Below are 22,620 nucleotides of genomic sequence, written 5' to 3'. Positions count from 1 at the left end.
CACTCCTGCCACTTGTGAGGACGTGGCCCTGGTGGCTCTTAGCAAGGTTTTTGAATCCAACATGGTGAGGCTGGCTAAGAAAGGAAGGTGGCATTGGGAGTGGCCTTGCTGGTTTGTCCTTTCCTCCTCTTTCAGAGACGTTGCCTCGGGGGCATAAACAACAGACTCACTGCCATTTCACTCTCAGCCTCGGGGTCTTGTCAGTCTGTGGTGTGTGTGTGTGTGTTTTTTTTCTCCTGCTAGTCACATAACTCATTTACCAACCTTCTTACATCATGCTGAGAACAGGGGTTAGGATTTGATATGGGGAAGAAGCCTTACACTGAATAGGGCAAGCAGCAGCCTTTAATGTGGACCTGGGAAAACGGTTTCCTGAAATTTAGCTCTGAGCTTCAGAGAGACCCTGGCATAGCCCGAGTCTGTTCTCCCTCCGCCACCTTTGTCTTTTCAGTCGGTGGGGTCTCTTCCTGTAGCCACTGGTGGCTTAGAATTCACTGTGCAGTTGAACATGGACTCTTTTTTTTCTTCCCTTTAACACCCTCCCCCCACTTTTCCCTCAGAGACAGGGAAGACCAAGCTGTATAGACCAAGCCTGCCTAGAACTCATAGAGATCCACTTGCCTCTGCCTCGAATGCTGGGATTAAAGGCACGAACCCAATGAGAGACGTAAGAAGATGTGTCTGCTTTACTTTCTGCAGGAGTTTGGCCGGCATGTATGTATATGCACTGTAGGCATGCTGGTGCCCACAGAGGCCCCAAGAGGTCATTGGATCCCTGGAACTGGGGTTACAGGTGGGTGCTGGGAACAAACCCAGGTCCTCGGGAAAGCAGCAGATGCTCTTAACCGCTGTGTTCCAATGGACACTTTCTTTTCTTTTTTCTTTTTTCTTTTTTCTTTTTTCTCCTCTCCTCTCCTCTTCTTTTCTTAGATTTATTTTTTATATATAAGCATACTGTAGTTGTCTTCAGACACACCAGAAGAGGGCATCAGATCCCATTACAGATGGTTGTGAGCCACCTATATGGTTTCTGGGAATCGAACTCAAGACCTCTGGAAGAGCAGTCAGTGCCCTTAACCACTGAGCCATCTCTCCAGCCCTGGACACATTCTTTATTTGGAACAATTTTTCTTTTTTTCTTTTTCTTTTTCTTTTTCTTTTTCTCTTTCTTTTCTTTTCCTTTCCTTTCTTCCTTTTTTCTTTTCTTTTCTGTTTGTTTGTTTCTTTTTCGAGACAGGGTTTCTCTATGTAGCTCTGGCTGTCCTGGAACTCACTTTGTAGACCAGGCTGGCCTCAAACTCAGAAATCCACCTGCCCCTACCTCCCGAGCGCTGGGACTAAAGGCGTGTGCCACCACGCCGGGCTGGAACAATTTTTCGGTCTCAGCCTGCCTGTGTGCCGCTGGGACTGGAGGTGGAAGCTGTCAGGCCCGGGTTGGAGCTGCTTTTCCCATGGTGTTGGCCTGGTCCCTGGCCTCCGCCTCACAGTGGTGGGTTGTTGATCTATCATCACCACCATCGCCGTCACTGTCATTATTCCTGTGTGTGCCAAAGTCACGAGGGTCGTCAGATCCTTACGGTTGGGTGCTGGAACTTGAACTACCCGTCCTCTTTGCAAGAACAATCGATTCGATTCTTGTTTTGATTTTGCTTTTGAGTCAGGGCTACACCATGCAGCTTTGGCTGACCTGGAACCCACCTGTTCTCCCTCAGAAATCACCCCCCCCCCCAGCTGCCGCCCCCTCCCAAATGCTAGGAGTTAAGGCATGGGCTACCGTGCCCAACCAGTGTTTTGCTCCTAACCAAGAAGTCCCCTCTCTCTGCAGCTCTAACTGTTGTTCTGAAGCAGATCTCAGATGTCTCATTTTATCTATTAGCATTCCAGTCCTCCTTCCAGAATGTAAGACTATTCAAAGATACCACAGCACTGTTAGCATTATAATTACACCAGAACAACTAATTCTTGCTTGTTTTCAAACACCCGTTCAAAAGCTCTAACGCCTTGAGAACGGATCATGACTCTGTAGTACAGGTGCCTGGAGAGGCCAGAAGAGGGCACAGTCAGGTCCATGGGAGCTGGAGTTCAGGCCTGAGTCGCCAGTCTCTGCGGTGGGTGCTGGGAACTGAGCAGCTGCTCCTCCTGCTGAGCTAGCTCTCTAGCCCCACCAACAATTTTTCCCTCCCATGTTGGCGATTAAGCCCAGAGCTTCCTATCCAAGCACGCGCTCCATCGCTGCGCTCTGGTTCCGACCTTGTCCATCTCCTGTGGGTTGTTTTGTTTGTCTTTTCCTTTACTTCTCTTCTTCTTAGGGGGGGTGGGGCAGCTTGTCACTTTTACTGTAGATGCAGGGATTTTGCATTATGATCAACTTTGCTACTTTCCCCAAGGTTGCATGTACTACAACTCAGTGGGTTTTCTTTGCTTTGGCAGAGAGAGAATATACATTAACAAATAGTTGTGAATCCTACTCTTTCCTCTCCATTCCTGTCACTCCAGAGGCAGGACTAGCTCAGGATAGGCGCTTTTTCCATAGTGAGACCAGGGCCCCAGTTGTTGGCTCACACTTGTAATTCCAACACCCATAGGCAGAGAGAGGAAGGAAGATTGCTGCAATTAAAGGTCATCTTGGTCTCCATAGTGACTTCAGGGACACCAGGGCTATAGGCTGATCTGTCTCACCAACCCAAACCCAAGAAACAGGACAGTTTTGCTGGATTTAGGGATTTTGAGGAGTTTTGTTGTTGTTGTTTCTCAAGTCAGGGGTTTCTCTGTGTAGCCCTGGCTGTCCTGAACTCCCTCTGTAGATCAGGCTGGCTTCATATTCAGAGATTCCTCTGCCTCATAGTGTGGGTACTAAAAGGATGGGTTCCACCACTGTCTGACTGATTTTTAAGTTTTTAATCATCTTTAGTAATTAATTTTTTAAAAAGAATTATTTGGTTTTTGTTTGTTTTTCGAGACAGGGTTTCTCTGTATAGCCCTGGCTGTTCTGGAACTCACTCTGTAGACCAGGCTAGCTTTGAACTCAGAGATCTGCCTGCCTCTGCCTCCCAAGTGCTGGGATTAAAGGCGGGGCCGGCTGAGAATTATTTATTTTATATCTATGAATACATTGTTGCTATCTTCAGACACACCAAAAGAGGGCATCTGATCCCAATGCAGATGGTTGTGATCCACCATGTGGTTTCTGGGTGGGAATTGAACTTAGGACATCTGGAAGAGCAGCCAGTGCTCTTAAACACTGAGCCATCTCTCCAGCCTGTAGTAATTAAATTTTATAAATCAATTTCATATATACATTAATTGTACATTAGATTTTTTTAACATCACCATGAAACAACAGTTGGCCATTATCATAACAAATTACTACCGTAGTCAGGTATACTTAAAGTAGAAAATGCCTTTCAAGTGTGTCCAGTTTCAGAAAGTGTGTCAGTTGACATATAGTGAGATAATGTAGAATCTTGTGCTTGCCTGCCTGTGCCTGCTTGCCTGACTCCCCTCCCCTTCCCTCCCCTCCCCTCCATATCCAGTGTGTTTTAAAATTTTTTGTATTTTATGTGTATGAGTGTTTTGCCTGCATGTATGTATGTGTATCATGTGTGTACCTGGTGCCTGTGGGGGTCAGAATCAGAAGAGGGCATCAGGTTCCCTGGAACTGGAGTTACAGGTGATTGTGGGCCACCTTGTGAGTTCCGGGAACCAAAACCTGGTTTTCTGCAAGAGTGCCAAGTGCTCTGAGCCATTGAGCCTTCTCTCCGGCCTCAGAGACTTGTTTGTAAAGTAAAGCCTTGCAGGGATTGGTGGGTTCTCATTGGCACTCCAAGCACTCAGGAGGCTGCGGTAGTACGAGGGTCACTGTTTGAAGCCAGCCAGGCTACTTGGAAGAGCTTGTCTCAAAAAAAAATTAAGCAGCAGCAGTCAAAAAACAAAGAAACAAAGAAACAAACTCTTCTTTTGGCAGACAAGAGGGTCCTTCCCACCCCTATTTGATCTGAAATAGGTTATCTTGTAGCCTAGACCACCCGTGGCTTGGTTGACCTTCCTGCACACACCTTTTGAGTGTCGGGTAGATGGACTTTGGCTACTTTGTGGGTTTTGTTTGTTTGGGTTTTTGTTTCTCAGAAATTCACCTGCCTCTGCCTCCCAAGTGCTGGGATTAAAGGCGTGCACCACCACTGCCTGGCTTGTGGGGGTCTTTTTTCCACCCCCTTTCTATCCTTTTCCCACCCTTTCAACCCCCACTAAAAAGGATAGGGGGACAGGGGTCAGTGTTATCTGTAGACTACTTCCTGCTGATTAGGGCCTTGGAGTTCCTTGGGGAAAGTTTGATCCTTGCCGTCAGGATAGCTAATTTCGTCTTCACACATGACTACTCAACCATCTAACACCACCCCCCACCCCCACCCCCACCCCCACTCTCCCCAGGTCCTAACGTTTATATACCCTCTCTGAAAAAGTCCCCAGAAATCTGAGTATCACACAGTCGCAGAAACTTTATGCAGCTGGCAAAATCACACCCCTGCTAGAGCCCAAGGCAAATCATAGTCAGCTGCTGTGGGCAGTCTGAAGCAGCCCCATATCCCACACCTGGGGTTAAAAGCATATTCTTGTTCTGTTTTTTTAAAGAAACCAAGGTTTTCCCTACAGTGTTGGGATCATAATGTCCATCATGTTTGGTGTTTCATTGTTTTGTTTTGAGAGGGTCTTGTAGCACTGCTCAGCCCCACAGTGTTGATCCTCATACTTTTGCCTCCAGGTTTCTAGAAGTTAGAGGGCTGAGGTTGTGCTTTTAAAAAGTGTGTGTGTGTGTGTGTGTGTTTGTTTATGCTGGGATTTGAACCCCGGTGCCTCGGGCATGCTAGGCCACCACTCTGTCACCAAATGACTGCTCCCAGTCCGCAGATGGGGTCCTCTAGCTGCTGCCAAGCAGGGTTAGGTGGAGAACCTGACTGTGTTAATGTCATTGGTAGGTTCAGTTCTGTTGTAACTTGACTGTGTTCTTTTCATACCGGGTCAGCTCTGTTGTCTTGTCTCAAGAGTGACTCAGGGAGGATTGATTGGCATATGAAGTGGGAGGGTCATGCAGATAATCATGTGGAGGTTGGTGGTTGTTGCCCATGAGACCAGTTGCAAAAGGTGGAGTTAAAATTACTCATGCACTTCTGTTGGTAAATGCAGCTAATGAGGGAGGTGTTATTAACTTTTAATGTTTACTGATGCTACTTAATTTTGGGTCCTAGGGACTGAGCCTGGGGCACGCACGCACACGCAGCCAGCTTTCCACCAGCTTCTCTTACTGCCTTGTCTGTTTATTGCTGCTGTGGTGCTGCGGTGGATTGATCTTCAGCTTTGCCTAGTCAATGTTGCTCTAGAAATTTCGGAGTGCATTTTTTGTGGAACCGAGGGATTGGGCACCTGTGTTGGATAACAGCGTCAGATCGCTCTGATGCTCGAGTTACAGAGAATGTACACCTGACATTGACCCTTGGAAATTAACTCAGGTTTGCTGGAAGAACAGTGTGTGTGTGTGTGTGTGTGTGTGTGTGTGTGTGTGTGTGTGTGTGTGTTTTCTATAACTACATATACTACTTTATATTATAATATATACGCACACATTTAATTAGTTTAAGCGTTGGAGTGTTTTGCTTTGTTTGCCTGTATGTCTGTGTACCACATGTATGTGCCTGTGGATGGAGATCAGAGAAGAAAAACAAATATTATTCTGCTTGTGAGCTGCCCTGTGGGTGCTGGGAACCAAACTCAGGTCCTTTGTAAGAGCAGCCTATGCTCTTATCCAGTGAACCATCTCTCAGCCCCTAAAAATGTAACTTTTATTTTAAATTCTATGTATGAATGGGATATGTGGGTATGTAACTCATGTGCAGGTGCCCGTGAAGGCCAGAGGAGGCCATCAAGTTCTCTGAAACTGGAATTACAGGCAGTTTAGAGTCATTTGACCCAGCTTGTGGGAGCTGAGCTCCTGTCCTCTGCAACAGCAGCGCATGATTGTAATCCCTGGGCCATCTCTCCAGCCTGGAACATAACTTTTAAAGCCATGCCATCACTGGACCATAGCCCCAGTCTCCTCTTACAGTCTCTGGCTTTTCTTCTTCTGTGTTCCTGAGTTCTGAGATACAATGTGAGGGTATTGACATACTGAAGTGACAGTCCTCAGGGCGTCTCTTAGGACTGTTAGTGTTTACTGAAGACAGTTCAGAATGTTGAAAGACTAACCTTGGCGACCTGACAGTATTTTGGTTAGATTTTCATTCTGTCCTGAAAACTTAGATGATTAGTCAGCCCTCTGTGTTCAGCCTGCTAGGGGTGGAAAATGATGTGTGTTAGGAGGAAAAAACGTCCTCGGGGCTGGAGAGCTGGAGAGCCAGCTCAGCAGATAAGACAGCGTTTGAAGCTACATGAGTCCAACTCCCAGCACCTACACGGTGCCTCACAACTGTCAGTAGCTGTGTTTCAGCCCCTCCTCTAACCTCTGAAGGCACCAGCCATGCACACCCTGCACATAAGATATACAGGCAGAACACACATACACAAAGTAAAAAAGCAAACAAATTGCTCAGAGGTGTTGCACGCCTTCAGTCTCAGCACTCAGGAGGCAAAGGCAGGTGGATCTCTGAGTTCGAGGCCAGCCTGGTCTATATAGAATGAGTTCCAGGACAGCCAGGGCTACACAGAGAAGAAAACCCTGTTTGAGAAGACCAAAAAAAAAAAAAAAAAAAAAAAACAAAAAACAAAAAAGATTGGTGTGGGGGGGAATCCTTGGCTGGGCAAGGTGTCACATCTCTCCCCTCCCTTTCCTTCCCCTCTCCTTTTCTCTAACAGGCTCACCTGGAATTTAGGCTGGCTTTGAACTCACCATATAGCTAAAGGTGATTTTTGAACTCTTAATCCTCCTGTCTCTACCTCCTACGTGTTGGGATTCCAGGATCAAGATTATATGTGTGTGACACCCCCAGAGGAAGTCTATTTTCTCAAAGCATTTTGTTTATTTAATAAAAAAGTGAGTTTAACCGTGTGTGATGACACATGACTTTAGTTCCAGCACCCGGGAAGCAGAGGCTGGCAAGAGTTCAGGCTAAGCCTGGTTTACAAGTTCTAGGCCAGCCAGAACTAGTGAGTCCCCGTCTATTTTTTTTTTTTAAATTAAATTGTATGATGAGTTTTGTTTGTTTTCCTTTTATTATATTATAGGCTCAAGTCTCTTTATATATTTAAAAGGTATTTTGTTTGTATGGGAAGAATCATTTAAATTTCTATTAAACTTTCCCCTAAATTACAAAAGATCTGAACTGTTCCCTCAGCTTACTGATGTTGATCTGTCTGTCTCTGTCTCCCTCTCTGTGTGCGTGTGTGTGTGTGTGTGTGTGTGTGTGTGTGTGTGGTGTATCAAGTGTGCAGTTGTACACTGTGATGGAGGATAGCCTTCTGGAGTCTTGGGTTGAATTCAGGCATGTCCCCAGCCTTGGCCAGCTTTACCTGCCAGCCATCTCACTGGTCCTCGTCAATCAGTTGCAACAAATAGCAACGAATAGTCTGTTCCCCTGTACAGAGTTTTCTGACAAGGCAGACTGATACTGTGTTTCATTTTTATGAAGCAGTAACTTAAATCATCCTAGGGCTGGAAGAGATCTGCTTTCTGGTAATGTTAGCCTTTTCAGGAGAAAGGTGAAACCACCGTTGTCATTGTCAGCACATTCATGCTGTATTGAAGTGCTGTGCCTGCCTCTCTGACATCCCTGTGAAAAGCACCCGAAAGGCTGGTGCCGTTCCCAGCGCTGTACAGGCTTTCATGGTGGCGGCGAGTGCCTGGGAGTTCAGCCCTCAGATCCTGCCCAGGCAGGAGTATTACAGGCCTTTCCCCCACCCCCAAAGGGAAGCACAGGAAGTCCAGCTATTGCGCTGGTGTGATGGCTGAGTGGGCAGAGGGTAAGAGTGCGCCGTGCAAGCCTGAGTCTGAGTTTATCCTTAGAACCCACACCAGAGGAAAACCAACTCTGACCATCACCTGCCCACTGTAGCGTGTGTATGCATGCACGAATACATAAACTGAGTAAGGAGAAAATTGTCATGATGAGTTCTAGAACTTGCCGTGAAGCCAGTTTGTCCTCTTAGTTCTCTCTCTTCCTGACTGTCCCCTGAGTGTTGGAACCGCCGTCACGAGCCACCATGTCTCACTTCAGTGTTTTAAAACCATTTTGATTCTATTTTAGGTTTAATAATCTTTCTTACAATGTAAGGATTACCGAGAACTTTTGAGGAATTCATTCTAGCTAAGTGTTCTTGACAGGGTAAGGATAGTTTCAGGAAATACAAACGAGATTAATAAAATAATGATTGTTTCCAAGTATATAAAACATGGAAGAGCAAAGGAGCCTTAACAATCTGTGAGGTAGTGTGTGTGTGTGTTTTAAATAGGAGTTATTTAAATAGCCATTTTGGGGACCAGGGAGGTAACTTAGTTTTGTAAAATGCTTACCGTTCAAACATGAAGACGTCCCTGAGTGTGTTCAGTCCCCTGTAATCTCATTGCTGGATCACATCTCTCCAGATCAAGTCCAGTGAGATCCCCTAGCTCAGGTACAAGGAGGTAGAACAAGAAACTTGACTTGGCTCTCTGCCTCTCCACACAGTAAGCACATATAAGCAGATACCTCCAACAAAAAGCTTTGTAGGTTGTGTTCTATACATATATAATATAAATTATCTTAAAAGAAAACATTTTGTAAAATTATTAATTACTCTTTGGAAAATTATCGATATAAATAACTGCTTCTTTTTCCCTCCCAGATATGGCCGCGTGGAAAGTGTCAAGATTCTCCCCAAGCGGGGGTCTGAAGGAGGAGTGGCTGCCTTTGTGGATTTTGTGGACATCAAAAGTGCACAGAAAGCTCACAACTCCGTCAACAAAATGGGAGACCGAGACCTCCGCACGGATTATAATGAGCCAGGAACTATTCCGAGTGCTGCCCGGGGACTGGACGAGACAGTTTCCATAGCGTCTCGTAGTAGAGAGGTTTCTGGGTTCAGAGGAAGTGCTGGAGGGCCTGCTTATGGTCCCCCACCATCACTTCATGCACGAGAAGGACGCTATGAGCGGAGACTCGATGGGTAAGTTCCAAGGTTTCGGTAGGCAGGTATTTTGTATTTGATGTGGTGAGAAACAGAAACTCGTATTTAGGGGCCCCAGATGGATTTAAAGTTTTGGGCATTCTCAATGTTTCCTGTTTTGGGTTGGAGACGGAAGTTATTTCTATCCCAGTGGCTGGTACCTCACTGAATCGTAGAGGATATTTCCTGCAGCAGCTTGGATATCTACCGGGAGATCACATGGCGGAAGAGCTCCTGTAGAGCTTCAGTTTTGGGGTTACCTGGCTTCTAGAAGGACGTGTCCTCCCTTTGGATATTATCAAGGCCTTCCTTGGATATATCCTTACTACCAGATGGAGCTATTTGGCTGCTGGTTTTGTCTTCGGGCTATTTGGAATATATCCGGAGTATCAGAGCCTACAAAGCTTGTAGAAGCTGATGAGCACCTCTCGGTTTTCAGTGTGTGAAGTCTACAAACAGATTGGATTGTCACAGAGTATCTTGCAGATCACTGATTCCCTCACTTGGATGCTACAAACAATACGCCAGCGTGGAGTGGAAATGTGTGCGTGGGTGAGGAGGAACGCAGGCTACCCTTGATTCCCATTTTGGATCTACTCACTTTCCGTGGAATTACACTTGATGGAATTGGGGAAACTGAGGCGATGGACATTTCTAAATGCTGGATATAGCCGTTCCTAACTGCTGGGATGTATGGGATGCTATGAGCTCAAGACTCCAGTAGCCGAGGGAAGAGGATTACTGTCGCTTCCGCCCCGCTGAGGGAACTTTAGCTTCGGACGGTCCGATCAGTTGTGGATACAGCAGTCAGATTGTCTGGGCTGGATGTCTATAAAGTGAACAGTTACCAGCAACTTTGTTCCTCACTGGTTGGAATTATAGAGAAATTTTCCTTGTTTCCATCTGCCTGGCTCCTCTTTAGGGATGCAGATTTTTTATGAATGTGGATCAATTTATAATTGTCTACTATCTCAAGAAAGAAGTCTGGGGGTTTAAGAGTTACAGTTTGTTTGGGACTCCTTGCTTCCTGTGGAATTCTTTGTCTGGTCACTAAGATTTTTTTCCTTGTGGTTCATCTAAATATCACTTGACACCCTTGCCCACCGAGGAGGTGGATTACCCCCGTAAGAGGGGCCAATGGGGGAAGTTATGGTCACAATTCTCTCCCTAGATTTAATTGGGATTATAGGTCGTGTTTCCACAGTTGGAAAAGGTTGGTATGTCCTGACCTGTGTATATTAGCCCCTCTTCTAACCCAAGTCATACTTTCTCTTCCCCACTAACTCTAGATGCATTTAGTACTAATAGATGAATCCGAGACTAGCAGTTAGATTTCAGCTCTGCTCCTCTCGGGCCTGCCTCTGTGCTTCCCTAATGGATAAGAACTGCACATACTTGTGAGATACCAGCTGTAGCAGTAACTGCCTAGAAGTGTTGCTTATTGCTTCTGTTGTATCATTAATTATGGCTTCACCAATTAACACTTGGGAGTGTGCAGAAACAAACGTTTGCTTGTACGTATCAAAGGGACCTTCTTGTTAGACATTGAAGTAGTCAAATTTTGGAATTACAGTTAATGAAAAAGGAAAATAATGTCATTTAATACACTTAAGAAGGAAATATATTACACACACACACACACACACACACACACCCACACACCCACACACACACACACACCTTACTTTACCAGCTTAGAAGTTTTCCCATGATAGCAGCAGCAGAAGCCACAGTAGCTGACTGCTACTGTCTGAGGAGGTGCCCCCCCCCCCCCCCCATTCCCCTGAGATGCTTTCCAGGCCACCACAGAGACTGAGCTCAGGTCCTAGTCCCCAGTGGATACCTGGCACAGTGACTGGCAGCTGGCACCCTTCTGGGGAGCTGGAGACAGGGCACCTCTGGAGTTTATTTGCCAGTCAGCCTACCTCAGTTGGTTGGCTCCAGGTTAAGTGAGAAACCTTCAAAAATAAGGTTTATGTTGGGTGTGGTAACCTACACTACTCTTCCAAAGGTCCTGAGTTCAATTCCCAGCAACCACATGGTGGCTCACAACCATCTGCAACGGGGTCCGATGCCCTCTTTAATCCCAGCACTGGAGGCAGAGGCAGGTGAATGTCTCTGAGTTTGAGGCCAGCCTAATCTATACAGTGTATCCCAGATCGTACAAAGTGTGAATTAAAAAATGAGGTTTAAAATGGTCAAGGAAGACACTGAGTTTGTCCTCCGTGTGGTCTTGGATCTGCGCAGATGTACTTACGCGCATGCACAGCATGCAGCCTGGGGTAGTAGGGTTAGTACTGAGCAAACTGGAAGATGAAAATGAGTTCTGATGCAGATGCTGGAAGCCTAGGGGTGGACTGAGAAGATGATCTTAGCTGTCACAGAACTTGGAATCTAGCCTTGTTGGAGAGATTGTAATTCTTTATCTTTCATGATTCTTTATTTCTTTTTCTTTTTAAAAAATTTTTATTTATTTATTTATTAATTATATGTGAGTACACTGCAGCTGTCTTCAGACACACCAGAAGAGGGCATCGGACCCCATTGCAGATGGTTGTGAGCCACCATGTGGTTGCTGGGAATTGAACTCAGGACCTTTGGAAGAGCAGTCAGTGCTCTTAACTGCTGAGCCATCTCACCAGCCCCAATTCTTTCTTTCTTTCTTTCTTTCTTTCTTTCTTTCTTTCTTTCTTTCTTTCTTTCTTTCTTTCTTTCTTTCTTTCTCTCTCTCTCTCTCTCTCTCTCTCTCTCTCTCTCTCTCTCTTTCTTTCTTTTTTTTTTTTTTCTGGTTTTTCGAGACAGGGTTTCTCTGTGTAGCCCTGGCTGTCCTGGAACTCACTTTGTAGACCAGGCTGGCCTCAAACTCAGAAATCTGCCTGCCTCTGCCGCCTCCCGAGTGCTGGGATTAAAGGTGTGCACCACCACTGCCCAGCCAATTCTTTATTTCTTTGATAGAATATTATTGATAGAGGTTGAGATTGCAGAGACGTTCCAGTGGTCTGTCTGTGCCCTGCAGAGTAGACAACTTAGAGTTTCTTAAAAGAGTAGGGACCTTCCTTTTTTTCCTTTTCCTTTTCTTTTTTTTGGAGGCAGGGTCTCACTCTGGCCTCACCCTGAGACTCACTTATCTCTGCCTTCATAAAAGAGTACAGGCTGCCCTGCCCGACACCCTTCAATTACCACATAACTTCGTATGTGCTGTCATACGTGCACGCATGCACACACACGCACACACACAAGCACGCACACACACGCATGCATATTTGGTGACCATTCACGTCCTAACTGAGAATGTTCAGGGGACAGAAGATGTCAGTCAGTGGGAGGACACTTGCCTCCTCCACATATGCAGGGTTCTGGGTTGGGTCCCAGCACTGCAAAACAAAACCAGTGATGTTAAGTTAGTTGATTGCTAATAGCTGCTCAGAGTGGTTCACAATTACCAGCATTGCTGGTCTCATCTCAGGCACCTTGAGTGCTGTCAGAGCCAAGATCTGAGTCACTGCGTGAGTCCTCCACTCACTGAGCACGCACGTTAAGAAAATGAACCATGGAATAGGTATTTTAAAATGATGTAATGGTGGTTGGCAGCACAAGGAGGTAAAACATCTTTCATTCTTAGCTAACATTGTGTAGACTCTGCTAAGCAACACCCCAGGATTTTGATATCCTAATTGTTCCTTAGATTCCTTTTCACTTTAAAATATAATTATTTGGGCAGTTTATGTAGCTTAGTGATTTATTTATTTAGAATACCCAAGCATAAAAACCGGAGGAGAGGCCCGACAGTGGCTCATGCCTTGTAGTTCCAGTTCCTAGGGAGACTGAAGCAGATGGGTTGGAAGTCAGGTCTGTCCTGGGCTACACAGCAGGACCCTGTCTGTCTCCAAGGGAAGGAAGGTTCAGGAGTAGGAAAATAATTGCATCTGATTGTTCGTTTGGTAATCTTTCCACTGCAGAGGTGGGCTGTCACAGGCTCCAGTGTCTTCTCAGTGAAGTGTGCAGTTATGTTCCAAGGTCACCTGCAAAGAATTAAAAGTATAGTATGTTTTACTCAGATGAAACTGCAAAAACCCTTTAACATTAAGGTGGTGTAACCTGGTGGGTGAACTCTTTTAATCCCAGTACTTGGAGGCAGAGGCAGGCCGACCTCTTGAGTTCCAGGCCAACCTTGTTTACATAGATCTAGGTCAGTCAGGGTTACATAGTAAGACCCTGTCTAAAAATAAACCTCAGCTAAACAGATAGAACAAGGGACTTTCACATTAAAATCAGGGTGCGAGCCAGGCATTGTGCGTTGTGCATTGTGCACTTGCCTGCAATCCTGATGCTTAAGACCGGAAGTTTAAGGTTATCCTTAGCTGGATAGGGAGTTGGAGGTTAGCTTAAGCTATAGGAGACTTTTAAAAAGGCAAACAACAAAAACAGAAGAAAGGTTGATGTTACCACACACACACACACACACACACACACACGCAATCACACAATACACACCTTTTGATACAAGTTGGAAAACCCCCAATAAAGGGATTACCACCCAGAAAGGCCCATTATATAGAGAAAGTAAGTGTGCACGTTCGTGCCGTCTGGAGTCAGGTGAGACGCCTGGCATGTGAGTGTTTGCTTACACCGAGGTTTGTGCTGCTCAGAAAGAGGCGAGGCGTAAAGGCAGCTCTGACGTGAATGTTTGCATGACTTGCATTCAGTTTTGCGTGCTCCTTTCTGATTAAATATTTTCCCCTCCTAAATGCAGGGCTTCAGATAACAGGGAGCGTGCTTATGAACATAGTGCCTATGGACACCATGAACGGGGGACAGGAGCATTTGATCGGACAAGACATTACGATCAGGATTACTATAGAGACCCTCGAGAGCGGACTTTACAACACGGGCTCTATTACACTTCTCGGAGTCGAAGTCCAAACCGCTTTGATGCTCATGACCCCCGATACGAACCTAGGGCCCGGGAGCAGTTTACACTGCCCAGTGTGGTACACAGGGATATCTACAGGGACGACATTACCCGGGAGGTACGAGGCAGAAGGCCAGAGCGCAGTTACCAACACAGCAGGAGTCGCTCACCACATTCGTCCCAGTCTAGAAACCAGTCCCCGCAGAGGCTGGCTAGCCAAGCGTCCAGACCCACCAGGTCCCCCAGCGGCAGCGGCTCCAGGAGTCGATCCTCCAGTAGTGACTCCATCAGCAGCAGCAGCAGCAGCAGCAGCAACACTGACAGGTAAGTTCTCAGCTGCTCATCGGCGCGGGTGAGTGAGCTGTCCACGTGTTCTCACTCAGTGGTCGGTGGTAATGGCCATAATACTTCATGTTTATGTAATAATAACTTCATGTTTAAATAAATACTAACTTCATGTTTAAAGAAAGTAATCTTGGATTTTTGTGTTTAATGAGTGACATGCAGTTAACCAGAGTCTAAGTGATGGTCTGTCAGAGCTGTTGTTGAAATTCAGTTGCTGGAAAGGAAGAGAACTAGGGATGGAAGTCTGGTGAGACAGAGGCGTGAGCCTGGATCTCTGGAGTTTCAGTTTAACTTCTTAAGTGTGTGGAGTCAGCTTCTCCATGGGGCCAGATGTTTCTGAAAGCTGTTTGGTTAACTGTGTTGGTGGAATCCATTGTTTATTATCAGCAAGTCAATCAACTTTAAGCATATTTTAACACCACAGTGTGCTTTATCAATTGTAGAAGTGCATTCTTCCCCCAGAGTTACGGCATTGTCCTTCAAGGCTGCGGAGACTCAGTTGTTGGGCTCTTTTGGATCTGAAGGGGTTTTCTGTTAGAGATAACAATAATAAATTGAAGGTAGTTAACAAGGAGACGTAGGCTTAGGCTGTAAGCCAAACTGTTCCAAAACTTTATGTTTTGAAAGTAGAGTTCAGTAGCTGGTACAATCCTTAGGTGGCACTAGATAGTCTTCCTGTGACGTCTGGGCCTCTGCTTTCTCATTGCTTATGCGAACCTTACTGAAGAGGTAGGTATGGCAGCCTGCGCCTATAACACCCCCACAACAGGCCTGCACAGAAAGACCCTATTCCAGTCTGCCACTCCTCATAGCTGAAGAACCTCAGATTCCCAGAAGACAAATACTCTTTTTTTTTTCTTTTTTCTTTTTTTCAAGACAGGGTCTCTCTGTGTAACCCTGGCTGTCCTGGAACTCACTTTGTAGACCAGGCTGGCCTCGAACTCAGAAATCCGCCTGCCTCTGCCTCCCGAGTGCTGGGATTAAAGGCGTGGGCCACCACGCTCGACGACAAATACTCTTATTTATTGTGAATAGTAAAGTGATGTTGCTTACTGCGGTGTCAGAGTATAAGCCCCGCCTCGTCGGCAGCCACCACTTGCTTCATGGCCGCTGGCAGGCTTCATGCGTTTCTTCTCTCTGTCGTTATTCAGACTGTTAAACAAGGGGCCCTGTGTTTAAATTTGAGTGGCATGTATTATAAACCTAGAACACACAGCTTCTTTGACCTGATTAAAAAGTCCAGAATTTTCTTTCAGTATCATGTGCTTACATCTAAGAGAAGCAAATGGCCATGCAATTCAATAACTCTTAGGTTTCCTAAACTGCCGAATTCAGACTAGTCAAATGGAGACTTGTAGCCTCATTTTTTTTTTTTTGGTTTTGGTTTTTCGAGACAGGGCTTCTTTGTGTAGCCCTCCTGTCCTAGAACTCAACTCTGTAGACCAGGCTGGTCTCAAACTCAGAAATCCGCCTGCCTCTGCCTCCCAAGTGCTGGGAGTAAAGGTGTGTGCCACCACTGCCTGGCCTCATCTATTTTTTTAAGTATTCATTTATTTATCTCTCTGAGTACTCTATTTGCATTTATGCCTGCAATACAGAAGAGGGCATCGGATCCCATTACTGATGGTTTTGAGCCACCGTGTGGTTGCTGGGAATTGAACTTAGGTCCTCTGGAAGAGCAGTCAGTGCTCTTACCCACTGAGCCATCTCTCCAGCCCCTAGCTTCATCTTCTTAATTTACCTATGCTCTCACTATTAGGAAATTGCCATGTAATGAGTTGGTACTTAATTTAGGAAGCCGAAGAAGTCGGACTGGCATGTTAGCTGGATGAAGAATGGGTGAAGTTCATTTGAATCCTATGAACAGATTATAAAATCTTGCTTTGTTTCACTTTCTCCTTTTCTCATTTCTCTAGAACTTGGCCATTAAAGGAACCCCTTAGCATTTCAGGGATCAGAGCTCGACTGGAAGTGTGTGTGTGGTGTGGATGTTGATGTTGTTATCAGGAAAGTCCATAAAGTCAGGCCCTGTGCTAACTTATACTGAAGGCAATGGACCCAGTCTGGCCGAGAAGCAAAGCGTAAATGCACGTGTGATCTGAGATGCTCGAGGAGCTGATCTTTGCACATAGATTCTCAGATCTGTGTTCTGACAGTCTGAACATGGAGGAGGGCAGGGTGTACCTGGAAAGGACCCAGGGACCAAGTCTCAGGGAGAAAGTGGGTGAGCAGGGAGATGCCGAGGTAACTGTGTCAGGTGACCTTGTCCACGATATCCTGTTGACGGGACGGGAGCAGGAGGGTCAGAAGGTCACTTCTGACCAGCTGACTCACGGTGTTTTGTGTTTGAAATGGAGAACTTTTGTGTTCTTTGCTCTTTGCACGGCTCTGATTTGTTCTGGTAAGGCGCACGATAACAGGGAGGCGGGGATTGGAGCCTGCTACCAGAGGACAGCACTCCATGGGGTGGGGATGTTGACATTATAAGTGTGTGGTGCCATGCCTGGTTTGTGTGGTTCTTCAGGTTGAGCCTGGACTCTGTGCGTGCAAGGCAGGCCGGCTGCCAACTGAGTCCGGTCTTCAGCTTGTTTATTTAACCCCTTTGAAGAGATTCTAATACATTTCTTGGCCTACTGGTTTCCTTTCATGTATAGTAATAAGGAAATGTGTGTGTGTATTTACAAATATGTACATACTTTAACTATACGCGTGTGTGCGCGTGTACACACAGAGGGAACATAAGATTGACTGTGGTCACAATTCCCTTCCCAGCAGCGGTATTTTCTGGACCTGGTATATTTCAGCTGGACCTGGTTTATTTCAGCTGGGCCTGGTATAATATTTCAGCCATATTTTGCTTTTAGTTCATTACCTGAGCCTAGCATATTAGCTTATTGATTTCTTTCTATTATTAGCAGTGTGACAGCTGCTTTGTGATAAGTGCTCGGTATCCATGTCTGGAATGATGGGAGAACCTCGAGAGCTAGGAGAGGGCGTTGGTCAGGCTGGAGTCTGGAGAACATGAGGAGAGGCGTTTGAATTTAGCACTTTTGTGAGCAAAGCAATGATCTGAATGTTTTGAGACCAGCAGATAATTTAGATAATTTTTGTGTGTGACAAGGTTTTTCTTTGTAGCGCTGACTGACCTGAAACCTCACTGTGGAGACCAGGCTGGCCTCAAATTCAGTCACCAGCCTCTGTAACCTGAGTGTTGGCATTAAAGGTGTGTGCTACCATGCCTGGGTAAACATGCTAATAGTTTAGGATTTTATTCTTTAAAATATAATTTTTTTAGGTTTACTTTTTTTATGTGTATTAGTGTTTTGCCAGCATATATATATGTATATGTATATGTATATGTATATGTATATGTATATGTATATGTATATGTATATATGTGTGTGTGTGTGATGTATGCCCAGTTTCTACAGAGATCAGAAGATAGCGTTGTGTATCCTGGAACCGGAGTTATGGGCAGTATAAGTCACTGTGTGGGTGCTCAGAACGGAAGTCAGGTCCTCTGCAAGAGCAGCAAGTGGGGGCTGGCAAGATGGCTCAGTGGGTAAGAGCACTGACTGCTCATCTGAAGATCCTGAGTTCAAATCCCAGCAACCACACGGTGGCTCACAACCACCCATAATGAGATCTGATGCCCTCTTCTGGCACGTCTGAAGACAGCTATAGTGTACTTATGTATCATAATAAATAAATCTTAGGGTCGGAGTGAGCAGAGGTCCCAAAAATTCAAATCCCAACAACCACTTGAAGGCTCAAGAGCATTTGTCCAGCTACAGTGGACTCATATACATGCAATTTTAAAGAAAGCAGCAAGTGCTGTTAGTCACGGAGCCACCTCTCCAGCCCCCACCCCAGGGCTTGGTTCTTTATGCAGAGATGCACACATAAGGGCTTAGAGGAGAGGTAGCTCATGGGATGTGTACTTTGAGAAAGCAACTGTTGGGCTTGCTCACATGATAGAGTGCTTGCCTAACATGCATAAGGTTTGTTCTGCAACACACAGCAGCAGCAGCAGCAACAACAACAACAAGACCCACAAACCACCACCACCAACAACAAAAAGACCCACAAACCCACAATTCTTTACCACCCTGCTCTGCTGTAAAACCAACCAGCCAGCCAAACCAGCCCCATCAAAACCTGTAAGCTCAGAACAGGATTGCAGTGGCTAGTTAGGTCCTTGGAGAAGGAAAGCTGGCTGTGCCAGAGGGTGCCTGCCTGGGGATGGGTGGGCAACAGTGTGCTGAGAGCCAGGGTGACAACTCATGGAAGAGATCAAGCCAGCGATGGCCTGGCAGTCCAGGGCTCTCCACTGAGAGCAGCACCATGGGCTCTGTGCTTTTCTCAGAGACAGCTCAGAACCAGCTGGAAAGCTTAGATGGGGGTCTTAGTTACCAGGCAGGAGGAAGCAGAAGCAGTGGAGAGTGATGGATGGGACCTTTGGTCATGTGGTCATAAAGGAAGTTAGGTCGTCTTGTACTGAGAATGGTCTCTTAGCCCTGTGTTCCTTTTTTTTTTTTTTTTTTTTTGGACACAGGGTTCCTCTCTATCGCCCTGGCTGTCCTGGAACTCACTCTGTAGACCAAGCTGGCCTCAAACTCAGAAATCGCCTACCTCTGCCTCCTGAGTGCTGGGATTAAAGGCGTGCGCTACCACGCTCAGCCCCTGTGTTCCTTTATAGGATGTTTTTTTTTTCCCTCTAATTAAAGAACATAAAAGTAATATTTTGAAATGTTAACAAATTTATACAGCTAAACTTCTTTTTGAGAAGAAATAGCTCTTTTAAGTCAGGCGTGGTAAATACACTTATCATTGAAACAGGAGGATCAGAAGCTCAAGGGCGTTCTCAGCTACAGAGTGAGTTTTGGGGTCAGTTTGGGACGTATAACCTGCTGTAAAACAAACCGAAGACGCGCGTCCTTTTAATCCAAGCACTAGGGAGGTGGAAGCGGGCAGATCTGTGTGAGTTCGAGGCCAGCTTCATTTGCAGAGTGAGTTCCATGCCAGCAAAGTACATAGTTGAGACCCTGTTTCAAACACACCTTCCAAAAACGCAAAACGAAAGCCCCAGACAGAAGCACTAAAACAAGCCCCCTTCCCTCTCCTAGATAATTTTTAAATGTAATAGTCACAAAAGCTATTTAAAGACGTTTGAAATGGTTTTGTATAGTTTACAGCATAAGTTGTCTGTCATAAAGAGTTTCCCTCCTGTCAGTTTGGCTGACTGGGAGACCAACCTTTGACCACCGTGAGTGACTGCTGCTGGCAAGACTTGTAGCAGCCCACCTGGGTGAGCCCGCCCAGGGTCAGTGGCTCTGCAGCCTTTCCGAGAATTGCTCTCACCCCTTTTTCTAGCAGTTGGCTGGTAAGAAAGAAGCAGGCCCCTTGTCTGAGCTCAGAATGCGCTGCCATGTGCTTCTGGAAGCGTCTTTGTTGTAGCTGCAATCCAGTGTGTCACTCACTGTTCCTTTAGCAGAACACTGAGGTTTTAAATTTGCCGAGTGTGCATGGGTGCGAGTGTGCATGGGTGCGCGTGTGCATGTGGGTGTGTGCAGGCTGTGCTGTGCTTGTTGAGGTCAGAGGACAACATTATGGAGTTGGTTCTCTTCTCCCTTTATGTGCGTGCCAGGGTTGAACTCTGGTGGCCAGGCTTGGGCAGCAGTGCCTTTCTCCACTGAGCCACTCTGTGAGGCCTCAACAGAACACTGTCATCCACCCACCCATCCATCCACACATCCACCCACCCACCCATCCATCCATCCATCCATTCATAGTTTTTAAGGTTTCTCTGTGTGGTCCTCACTATCCTGGAACTCTCTGAAGACCAAGCTGGCCCCAAAGGCTGAGATCCACCTGCCTCTAACCTTCCACATGCTGGAATTAAAGGCCTGCAGCCCCACTGCCGGGTCCAGAGCACTCTGTCTGTCTGTCTGTTCATGTGCCTGTGACTTGGCCATAACTACTTCATGGGGTAAAGCAGGCGGAGTGAATGCCATCACTCGGAGACCAGCCTCGCTGCAGGGCTTCCCGCAGAACACTTTGAAATGCATTCAGTTTCTTGAGTGTTTGAAACCAGAACGTTTAGTATGTAACGTGACTGAGAGTTGAAATCCTCAAAATGGACCACGTGGTTTGGGTGTGTCTTTCCCTAGATCCACACCCGAGTCTTCGTAGACAGCTTTTGGCGGCTTCACTTGCTTAGTGTGGTACTAGAAGGACAGACCAGCAGATCAAGCCTGTGGGGAACTGAGTCGCCAGGACCTTAAGTCTGGGCTGGATCATTAGGAGAGTGTTTGTCTATCAGACACGTGTAAAGCCGGGGCTGGGTCCCCAGCACCCCACCCTGGTGAGCAACTTGCTCTTCTACTTTTTCTTGATAGGAAAATGAAGAAAAAAATGTTTTGGTTGTTTTTAAATTGATACAGAGTTTTACTCTGTAGGTCAGGCTGGGCTCAAACGCAGAAAGATTGTCTGTCCCTCTTGAGTGCCGAGATTCAAGGCATGTGCCACCGCACCTGGCTAAAAATGTAAAATTTAAAAGGTTACCTTTACTTTTGTGTTTGTGTGCGTGAGCACACGTATGTGCATGGCTTGAGGATGCCAGAAAGAACCTCAGATTCCATGGAGCTAGAGTTCCCGTGATTGTGAACTTTTAAAAACCACTTGTTAGTGTGTATATGGGAGTGGTGTTTGTAGGGCACGGTTTGTGTGGAGTCCAGAGGACACTGGCAGGGCATGGATTGTATTCCTCCTCCCATTGAGCTTGTCAGCTTCGGAGCCAACTTTCTTTTAACCACATTAGTCATTTTGCTGTCCTGGAAATTTTTTTAAAGTTTTTTTTTTTTTCCCTAGAGATATTTATAGATATATTTATTTTAAATAAAAATGTTGAGCAAATTATATTAGAAGTTGTCTATGAATGGGCATGGTCTTGAATGATGCTGTAATCCCAGGACTTGTGGGGGGTGATCAGGTTTTCAAGGCCTTCCTCTGTTTACGTGGCACACTTGGGTCAGCCTAAGGATACACGGGACCCTGTCTGAAATGAAACATAAAGTTGTCTGTGGTACTGCTGAGCTTCCCTAATGCTGGACAGTTTGAAACTTTATTTTACCTGAATTTGGGGTAAAAAGTTTAAAAATATAATTAAAATATTGAATACATTTTAAATTCTCAACACCCCTGTCCCCACTGTTGGGGGCTGATGAAGATCTTGCTTTATCACCGAGATACACTTAGGGCCCCTGAATGGTTGACACTAGGCATGAAAAGGTGATGAAAAAGATACTTTTAATTTAAAAACTGTCAGCATAATGTAATCCTAGTACTTTGGAGTTTGAGGCAACTTAAGTACAAGGCCATCCTGGCCTATATAGTGAGATCCTGTCTTAAAAACCAACAGAAGCCAGTCGTGGTGGCACATGGTTTTACTCCCAGCACTCAGGACACAGAGGCAGTGGATCTCTGAGTTTGAGGTCAGCCTGGTCTACACAGCAAGTTCCAGAACAGCTAGAGCTATACAGAAAAAGCTTGTCTCAAAAAACAAAACAAAACAAAACAAAACAAAAAAGACAAAACGACCCTGGTGTATAATCTCTTACTTACCTGTGAGAACGAAGTCTGCACATGGTTTTGTGAATATCTGCGTGTCCTGTACAGATCGCAGCCAGCTTTGTAGTAGAAGTTTTAACCCTACCAGTTCACCGATTTAAGTTGTCAGAGATGGCTTTATCTCCAGCTCAAATAGAAACACCTCCAAATTTGCTGACACTTGTAGGGTTTGAAGGAATGTGTGAGGGAGCCCTGGGGTTGGCGGGCACTTGACCCCTTTGCTTGTGTGCTTTTCTAGGGGTTCATTAGGAGAACGAGTTTGCTTTGCGTGTGTAGAGTACACTCCTGCCACAGTGAACATGTCTGCCCTTCCGCGCCTTCCATCTTGTTTGAGGCATGGTCTCTTGTTCCCCACTGCTCCTGCCAGGCTAGCTGGCCTTAAGTTACGGCTTTCTTATGGAATACAGATACATCCGTAGGTCTGTCTGGTTCTAGGGATGGAAACTAACGCTCTCAAGTCCAATGTCTCTCCAACCCTTGATCAGTTTTTTGGAGAGAGGCTCTTGGCAGTGCCCCGCTCGTGTGTGTGAGGATATTAGGTGCGTGCCACCATGGTGGGCTTGGTAAGATCTTTCTAAAGTTAGGTAATGCTTTTGTTACGACAT

General features: G+C 45.9%; 1 protein-coding gene across 6 annotated transcripts in view; it reads left to right on the top strand.

Annotated features, from left to right (window-relative positions):
* Spen (spen family transcription repressor) overlaps positions 1–22,620 on the top strand; it is a 70,760-nt gene that overhangs the window by 7,444 nt on the left and 40,696 nt on the right. For all 6 annotated transcript variants that reach the window (XM_006539073.4, XM_006539069.3, NM_001347235.1 and 3 more), the window contains exons 2-3: positions 8,809–9,129; positions 13,883–14,365. In XM_006539073.4, coding sequence (XP_006539136.1) covers positions 8,809–9,129; positions 13,883–14,365 — 804 coding nt within the window. The remainder of the gene's footprint in view (positions 1–8,808; positions 9,130–13,882; positions 14,366–22,620) is intronic.

The sequence above is a fragment of the Mus musculus genome, chromosome 4, assembly GCF_000001635.26.
Source record: "Mus musculus strain C57BL/6J chromosome 4, GRCm38.p6 C57BL/6J".
NCBI lineage: Eukaryota > Metazoa > Chordata > Mammalia > Rodentia > Muridae > Mus > Mus musculus.
Note: the sequence above shows the minus strand (reverse complement) of the source record. Positions and strands in the feature narration are given on the sequence as shown.